General features: G+C 46.5%; 1 protein-coding gene across 4 annotated transcripts in view; it reads left to right on the forward strand.

Annotated features, from left to right (window-relative positions):
• Nucleotides 1-4,531, forward strand: part of TCF7L1 (transcription factor 7 like 1) — a 160,280-nt gene extending 155,749 nt beyond the window's left edge. For all 4 annotated transcript variants that reach the window (XM_045446675.1, XM_045446676.1, XM_045446678.1 and 1 more), the window contains 4 exons: nucleotides 619-778; nucleotides 865-972; nucleotides 1,907-1,982; nucleotides 3,115-4,531. In XM_045446675.1, coding sequence (XP_045302631.1) covers nucleotides 619-778; nucleotides 865-972; nucleotides 1,907-1,982; nucleotides 3,115-3,548 — 778 coding nt within the window. In that variant the 3' untranslated portion in view covers nucleotides 3,549-4,531. The remainder of the gene's footprint in view (nucleotides 1-618; nucleotides 779-864; nucleotides 973-1,906; nucleotides 1,983-3,114) is intronic.
• The last annotated feature ends 4,795 nt before the right edge of the window (nucleotides 4,532-9,326 follow it).

Here is a 9,326-nt window from a genome sequence, read left to right on the forward strand (position 1 = left end):
AGCCTCCCTCAGCCATACCCTTTCTCCTAGGAATTGCTCCCTTTGACTCTCTGTGTCCCCATCCTCTCAGACATCTTTTCTCACAGTGAGGAGAGTTTTCAGACACGATTTAGAGGCTGAAAGAGGACCTGAGAATTCTTTTGGCTTCCTTCCCCCTCTCCCTTATGCATGAAAACATGAACCCTAAAGGGAGGATTTTCTCCGGGTCCATAGCTGACCGGTAGCAGAGTTGAGACTACCAGCAAGGCCTGTGCTGTGTCCACTGAGCCATGAAGACAGCAGGAAAGCCAAAGTCCGTGCCTCATGGCGCGGAGACTCCCTCTTGCTTCTGCCCAAAGCGCCCTGCCCCCTTTCCTCTCTATCACCTGTGACAGGGGGCTCTCACCAGCTCCTCTGCTCCTTCTTCAGGAGCCTTTCATAGACTATGGCCTGAGGTCATCCCAAGGCTGAGGGCTGCTTGTGGAAGACACTTGGGGGCTGTAAGCAGCCATGGCAACTTGAATGGATGACAGCCGGTCATCCCTCCTCCCCGCGGGCACTCGTGAGGGGCATGGATTGCGGGTCGGGTGACAGGGTGACCACTGACTCTTGCTAACTGACAGCTTTGTGACTCCCCAGGAAATCACCAGTCACGGTGAAAAAGGAGGAAGAAAAGAAACCCCACGTGAAGAAGCCTCTTAATGCCTTCATGTTATATATGAAGGAGATGAGGGCCAAGGTGGTGGCCGAGTGCACCCTGAAGGAGAGCGCGGCCATTAACCAAATCCTGGGAAGAAAGGTAGGATCTCCTGTTCCCCTCCAGGCTGTGCGGGTCAGCGACCCCCGCATTCCTGCTCCCCGTCATCTCTGACCCTCTCTCCGCAGTGGCACAACTTGTCCCGAGAAGAACAGGCCAAGTACTATGAACTGGCCCGGAAGGAGCGGCAACTTCACTCCCAGCTCTACCCGACCTGGTCAGCCCGGGACAACTACGTACGTGCCCCCTCGGGCCCCGACGGCAGCATCTGCGAGAGGAAGCGGGGAGGGGGATGTGGCTGCATTTATAGAGGACACTTAAGGCCAGGGAGAAGGCTCTACTGCTCTAGAAATAAGGAAGGCATTTTAATTCTCAGGAGGTCAACAAGGACATGGTGTTGACGTCCTATGGACTGAGGTAAATCTGTACCCTCTCGTTTGAGGTGGATTCAGCCTTCGAGTCCATAAGTCAAGGTGCAGTGCGAGCTATGTTCTGGCTCTGGTGGCAAGGGTGTCACCAGCCAAGGGTTCTGAACCTGGGGCTTGGAGAACAATGTATGAGCCTCAGCTGGCATTTTTTTTTTAATGTTTATTTTTAAAAGAGAGAGTGCAAGCAGGGGAGGGGCAGAGAGAGAGGGAGACAGAGAATCCAAAGCAGGCTCTGCTCTGTCAGCCCAAAGCCCGACGTGGGGCTCGAACCCATGAGCCATGAGATCATGACCTGAGCCAAAGCTGAACGCTCAACCGACTGAGCCACCTCAGCTGGCATTTCTAATAATAACTCTTCGAAACAAGACAGATTTTTGTATGTCTGTTCTTATTTGCTTTTTTTTTTCTTTCTGGTGAGAGGCCTCAGAGCTGCCTTAGATTTTCAGTGGGGCCTGAGTCCCCTCAAAAAAGATCGAGAATCACACTGGAGCAGTGCCCAAGGGCACTGAAGGGTGAGGCCTTCCAAGGAGGCCAGGACACTGGGTTGGAGGGGGAAGAATCGAATGGGGAAGGGAAGGCACCTTCCAGGAAGGCTCCTCAGAGGCTTCTGTGGAGAGTGTGACCTGAGTGACTCCCCTCCACCCCCAGCTTCTCACCCAGGGTCAAGGGCAGTGTGGGCAGTATCTTCTGTCCCCCTAAAGAGCTGTCCCTGGTTACCCCTTTCTTTGGCCATAATTTTCAGGGTAAGAAAAAGAAGAGGAAGAGAGAAAAGCAGCTGTCACAGACACAGTCCCAGCAGCAAGTCCAAGAGGCAGAGGGTGAGTCCTAAGGAGGGCGCTGGCTCTTCTTCCCGCCGTCACAGTCGCGCCTGCCTGTGGGTTGTTCCTGGCTCTCTGAAGGGTGCAGCGACAGCGCTGTTTCATAATAGCTGCCATTTTCAGGGCCTCTGCCTCTTGGGAGCCCCTTGCATACCCAGGTGGGTGTTATTATTATCCCCTTTTTAGAGATGGCAGATTAAGAGGCTCAGAGAAGTTGGATCTTCCCAGTCGTTCCGCTTGTTAAATGGCGGAGGCAGGATTTGATCCCAGCACTCTCCCACTTCAAAGCCTAGGCATTCAGTTCAGTTGAGTTGCATCTTATTTGAGGGTTCTCAAATAAATGTATAAGGTAAAAATTGGAGATATTTGAAGTGACCTCTGGAATTCAGTCGGGAAGGGGGCGCAGCAGAGACCAACATGCCACCACCTATTTGTGAATCCAATAGAAGCAGGTTTCCTGCAAGGTTTGGTTGGTCGAACCCCGAACGAGTTTGCTTGGTATGGGGACCGCTTTGTGCCAAAATGATGTGCTCTGTCTTTTCACACTGCGGTCACACCTGGCACGGAGATGCTCATGCGGTGACAGGCATTTAGGTCATGCCCCTCACCTTGTGCCCCCCACCTCGTGCACACCTCTGGACAAGTGTAGAGCAGCTGGTACCAACATGCTGTTACTCTCCTTTCTCCCTTTCTCTTTCTTTTCTTTCGTCTATATAATTTGTACATTCGTTTACGTATGAGGACACATAAGTAAAGTGTGTACGTGCTGCCCAACCCACCGTATACCTCCCTGCTTAGCAGGTGCTGTGCCCTCTCTGATAGCACCCTAAGGCAGAGATTTTAAGGCACATTGAATGGAGATCTGTCTCCCGCAGTGGTAAGATTTAGGCAAGGAAGGTGACGGTGCGATAGACCGAGCTGTTTTCCCTGCTATCAGATGCTGAATAGGTCTTTGTCACTTTGACGTTGCCCCTTCTCCATGCTCTAGGTGTCCCTGAATGCAGCTTCCTAGTCTTGAAAGCCTCAGATGTAATTTCAGGCCCTCCCTCCCCTCCCACTGAGTGTCCTTGTATTCCGCCTCACCCACAGCCACTAGCTGCTCAGCCTTTCGTGTATCTTTTTTCCCCCGTAGGTGCTCTGGCCTCCAAGAGCAAGAAGCCATGTGTTCAGTACCTGCCCCCCGAGAAGTCGTGTGACAGCCCTGCCTCTTCCCACGGCAGCATGCTCGACTCCCCGGCCACCCCCTCCGCGGCCTTGGCGTCGCCTGCTGCCCCTGCTGCAACCCACTCGGAGCAAGCCCAGCCCCTCTCCCTCACCACCAAGCCAGAGAGCCGGGCCCAGCTGGCTCTACACTCGGCCGCCTTCCTGTCCGCTAAGGCGACAGCCACCTCCTCTGGCCAGATGGGCAGCCAGCCCCCACTCCTCTCCCGGCCCCTCCCCCTCGGGTCCCTGCCCACAGCTCTGCTGACATCCCCCCCCTCCTTCCCCACCACGCTCCATGCCCATCAGGCCCTCCCGGTCCTCCAGGCCCAGCCTCTTTCCTTGGTTACCAAGTCTGCCCACTGAGCTGCCCCCTGACCTATGCAGGCTGTCAAGTGACTCGTCGAGTAGTAATGATTCAGAAGAAACAACGGAAAAAAAAAAAAAAAAAAAAAAAAAGGAAACTTTATTGGTCAATATTTGACCACTCTGGACTGTTCTGTAAAGTGACTGGTAACAACAGCACTTTACGTTTTGTAGATGTAACCAGTAGCTGATCTTAAGGCTTTTTTAAAAAACAAAACAAAACAGAACAAAAAAAATCTTTAAAAGAAAGAGAACTGAAAAGTAGCGTGTTATTCTTCCTGTATGTGCAGGGGTGGATGGGCCTGGGCAGAAGACCCCCTTCTCTCTACCTCTTTCACTTTCTGCCCTGCTCCCTGTTCTCATCGCTCCCGCGTGCCCCCCTCCCTTCCCAGTCCGCATGTTGGCCATCGCTGGGCCTCTAGCCTGCCGCCTCTTCATCTAGATGGCGCTCCTGGACATTTTCTTTTCCCTCACCAAGTTTTTCTCCTTTGCTCAGCTCCGTGGGTTCTTGCCTTCATCTCCGTCCTCTGCCCAGGGTAAGGCTGTCATCACGTGAGAAGCCACCTTTGCCTGATTTGTCTCCACCAGCATCCCTTTTTCCTCAGTGGGCCCTAACCCAACAACCTCCAGCTTTTGGTGGGAAGAGAGGTCCTCCGAAATGGTTCTTCCCCCACATTTAAAGGGATTCAAGGTGCCTGCCACTTCCTCGGTGAAGAAGTCTCTGTGCCACCCCCTCACCAGTCCAGACCTCTTCTCCTGGTCCCAGAGTGGCAGACGAGACCTGGCCCCCAGGCCTGGCTCTTGTCCCCTGGGTCAGTGCTAGCACAATCTGCCAAAGGTCGAAACTCCCTCCTCCCTCCCCCCATCACCTCACATGCTTCTTCTGTGTGTATTTCTTTTTGTTTTTATGGGGTTTTTTGGAGCAATTTAAACTTCCAGTTGTTTATTTTCACAAAAGAAAATAAAATTGCAGTTGCAAGACCTTTTCTGAGTATTTTAGTCCTTCTGTTGAATCAAGCCCCCATCTTCATACCAAGCCCTGTGCTACATTTTTGTGGGGCCCGGGGAGGGGAGAATATGAAAACATGCCTGACGGAAAAATGCAACCCAACGTTCAGCCTCAAATGTACAGAGACCAGTCAGCATCAATAACTGAGATCCAAAGAGAGGAATCTTTATTTTCATTTATCTTATAATTGCCAAGATATAAGGGGGGCCTTTTGTCATTTTGCATGGTACCTAGCATCACCATTAATTTCTTGTCTAACAGCTTTATTGAGCTATAATTCACATAACATGCGATTTACCCATTTGAAGTATACAATTCAGTGGGTTTTGTATGTTCAAACTTGTGCATCCATCATCACAGTCAATTTTAGGACATTTTCACTGCCTCAAAAAGGAACCGCAAATCCTTTAGAAGACATCCCTAATTCCTCCCCTCACCCCCCACAGTCCCAGGCGACCACAAATCTATTTTCTGTCTCTAGATTTGTCTACTCTGGACACGTCATTTTTTTTTTAAGCTTGTTTATTGAGAGAGAGGGAGAGCACAAGCCGGTGAGGCAGAGAGAAGGAAAAACAGAATCCCAAGCAGGCTCCACGCCATCAACATGGAGCCCAATGTACAGCTCAAACTTGCAAACTGTGAGATCATGACCTGAGCCGAGATCAACAGTTCGATGCTTAACTGAGCCACCAAGGCACCCCTGCACATGTCATTTAAATGGGACCATACGGGGGCTGGCTCAGTCAGAAGATCATGTGCCTCCTGATCTCAGGGACGTGAGTTCAGGCCCCATGTTGGGTGTAGAGATCACTTAAATAAAGTTTTTAAGAAATAATAAATGGGATCATACAACACATGGTTCTTTTTTTTTTTTTTTTTTTTTTTTTTTTAATTTTTTTTTTCAACGTTTTATTTATTTTTGGGACAGAGAGAGACAGAACATGAACGGGGGAGGGGCAGAGAGAGAGGGAGACACAGAATCGGAAACAGGCTCCAGGCTCTGAGCCATCAGCCCAGAGCCTGATGCGGGGCTCGAACTCACGGACCGCAAGATCGTGACCTGGCTGAAGTCGGACGCTTAACCGACTGCGCCACCCAGGCGCCCCCACATGGTTCTTTTTCATTGACTTCTTTCAGCCTATGATTTTCAAGGGTCATCCATGTTGTAGCATGTCTCAGTACTTCATTCCCTTTTCTACTTGTGATGGTACAACATATGTAATATAAAATTTGCCATTTTAAGGGTGCCTGGGTGGCTCATGTCAGTTAAGCATCAACTCTTGATTTCAGCTCAGGTCATGATCTCATGGTTCATGGGTTTGAACCCCGCATCAGGTCCAGACTGACTGTGCCAGAGCCTGCTTGGGATTCTCTCTCCCTCTCTGCTCCTCCCCTGCTCACACACACACTCTCCCTCCCTCTCTCTCTTATAAAATAAACAAACATTTAAAAAATCTGTGGTTTTGTATTTAAACATTTTTTTTAAAAAAATTTGCCATTTTAACTATTTGTAAATGTACACAGTGGCACTCATTACATTCACAATGTTGTGTCACCACCAACACTATTTGCAAAACTTCATCACCCCAAACAGAATCTACATAACCGTTAAGCAATAAACCCCCTCCATCCCACTCCCCCCCCCCCCCCCAGCCCCTGGTAAACTCTAATCTACTTTCCACCAAATTTCCTTGAAGTTGCCTATTCCAAATAGTCTATATAAGTGGAATCATCAAACATTTGTCCTTTTATGCCTGGCTTATTCGACTTAATGTTCTCCAGGCCATCCACTTTGTAGCATGTATCCAAATATGTTTCCTTTTTTATTTTTTTGAGCTTTGCTAAAATACTTCAGTCTTCCTTTACCTTTTTGAGTACTTGCCAGGTTTTTTTTGTTTTGTTTTGTTTTTTTGTTTTGTTTTTTTGTTTTGTTTTACCCTACTCAGACATAGCTTTTTTTTATTATAAATGTATATAATATAAAATTTACCATTTTAACTTAAAAAAATTTTTAGTGTTTATTTTTGAGAGAGAGAGACAGAGCATGAGCGGGGAAGGGGCAGAAAGAGAAGGAGACACAGAATCCGAAGCAGGCTCTAGGTTCTGAGCTGTTAGCACACACAGAGCCCCACGCAGGGGTCAACCCAGGAACTGTGAGATCATGACCCAAGCCGAAATCAAGAGTCAGACACCTAACCAACTGAGCCACCCAGGCGCCCCTTTTTTAACTTTTTAAATGGACAATTTAATGGTGTTAAGTACATTCACAACATCATGCACCATAACTACTGTCAATTTCCAGAACTATTTCATCATCCAAAACACAAACTACTCAAACATTAACTTCCCACTCCCCCTGACCCCCAGACCTCACGAACCTCTAATCTACTTTCTATTTATGAATTTTCCTATTCTCAGTATCTCATATAAGTAGAATCCTACAATATTTAATATTTGTCCTTTTGTGTCTGGCTTATTTCACTTAGCACAATGCTTTCAAGATTCATCTACATTGTGGCACGTATCAAAAATTGATTCCCTTTTACAGCTGAATAATCCATTATGTATACAAGCCATTGTTTATCCACCCATCTATTGATGAGTACATGGAGTTTTTTTATACCTTTTGGCTATTGTGAACTGCTTTGAACATATGAGTATGTTTGAGTCCCTGTGTTCAGTTCTTTAGGGTGTATATCTAGGAGTGGAATGGCTGGGTCATATGGTTAACTCTGTGTCAACTTTTTGAGGAATTGCCAAACTGTTTTCCATAGCAGCTGCACCATTTTACATTCCAACCAGCAATATATGAGGGTCCAATTTCTCCACATCCTTACCAACACAGTTTTTCTTTCTTTCTTTGTTTATTATAGCTATCCTGGTAGGTATGAAGTGGTATCTCAGTGTGATTTTGATATGTATGTAATACTAATAATGTTGAGCATCTCTTCACATGCTTATTAGACAGTTTTCCCAGACTATTCTATTTGTTGAAAAGACTTCTGTCTTAGCACACCCTTATTGGAAATCAGCTGACCATAAATGTAGAGGCTGATTTCTGGACTCTATTGAATTCTATCCAACTCATCTATATGTCTTTATGCCAGTACCACACTGTCCTAATTACTGTAGCTCTATAGTAAGTTTTATTTTTTTTTAACAATGTTTATTTTTGAGGGGGGGAGGGGTAGATTACTTACTTAAATAAAAACTTTTTAAAAAAATCTTAAAAAAAAAAAAAAGATTCATTTATCAATTCACTTCTTTTAGCCAGAACAGTCACATTTCTGAAATAATTTGGTAAAAGATTTCTCACTTCTCTGTGATTCTTATTCTCTCCTCAGTAATGAGTGTGTGTGAGAGAGATTTCTTACAACAGGAAAACATTGAGAAGCATGTTAAAGAGTTTTTAAATTACAAAGTACTTGGTCCTGAAAACTATGCCACGTACTGTTCCTTGAAATTCTGAAGACTTTCAACTGACTAGAACTACATGGCATATAACCTAAAGATTGTACTCAACAGACTATTATAGTGTTATTTCCCCTGGTGGTTGTAGTTATTTTTTGGTAGGATTACATTTCAACCTTAGTTAACTGGAATATTTTCTGATGTACTTTTGTGTCTCACAAAGACTTACGTCCTGGACAACTCCCAGATCATTTACTCCTAATCTGGCTCTACTCCAGCCTCATCACCTGCCATTTTCCTTATTGTCTGTTATCTGGCAATCCTGTCCTCGTCTTTAAGACTTACACGAAATGTCATGTTCCCACCTGCCTCCAGACCTTTGCACACACTGTACACTCAGCCAGGAGAGCTCACCTTTTCCCCTCCACTTCACCTGGGAAATACACTCTTTGGCTCTCAGCCCAAAAGTCCCTTTCTCAACAGAGATCACAGTTTCGGCACTTTGCTTTCTTTTTTTTTTTTCTTTTTTTTTTTTTTTTTTTTAATTTTTTTTCAACGTTTATTCATTCCTGGGACAGAGAGAGACAGAGCATGAACGGGGGAGGGGCAGAGAGAGAGGGAGACACAGAATCGGAAACAGGCTCCAGGCTCTGAGCCATCAGCCCAGAGCCTGACGCGGGGCTCGAACTCACGGACCGCGAGATCGTGACCTGGCTGAAGTCGGACGCCTAACCGACTGCGCCACCCAGGCGCCCCCCGGCACTTTGCTTTCTTGGCATTTCTTAGAATGCATACTCACACACACTCACACAATTTCCATAAATAATTGATTAATATTTGTATTCTCCACTAGATTACATGCTCCATTAAGTTAGCTCGCCTGGCAAATGTTTATAAAAGGATTTCAAGCGGTAATTAATGTATAAACAACAGCACTTTAAACAGTGGGATACAAAACTATTTACCCAATAATATCAAGTTAGAGGAAAATGGATATGCATAGAAAAAAATACACCAATTAAGACAGAAAAGAAAATGAATGCTTTTGTATTTGTTTAAAAAAACTCACGCTAGATGGGAACACAACAAACGTTAAGTGGTAACCTATAGAATGGTAGGGAACAAGAACTTTCTAAATTTTTTTTTTTTTCAACGTTTATTTATTTTTGGGACAGAGAGAGACAGAGCATGAACGGGGGAGGGGCAGAGAGAGAGGGAGACACAGAATCGGAAACAGGCTCCAGGCTCTGAGCCATCAGCCCAGAGCCTGACGCGGGGCTCGAACTCACGGACCGCGAGATCACGACCTGGCTGAAATCGGACGCTTAACCGACTGCGCCACCCAGGCGCCCCAAGAA

This window comes from Leopardus geoffroyi, chromosome A3 (genome assembly GCF_018350155.1).
Source record: "Leopardus geoffroyi isolate Oge1 chromosome A3, O.geoffroyi_Oge1_pat1.0, whole genome shotgun sequence".
Lineage (NCBI taxonomy): Eukaryota > Metazoa > Chordata > Mammalia > Carnivora > Felidae > Leopardus > Leopardus geoffroyi.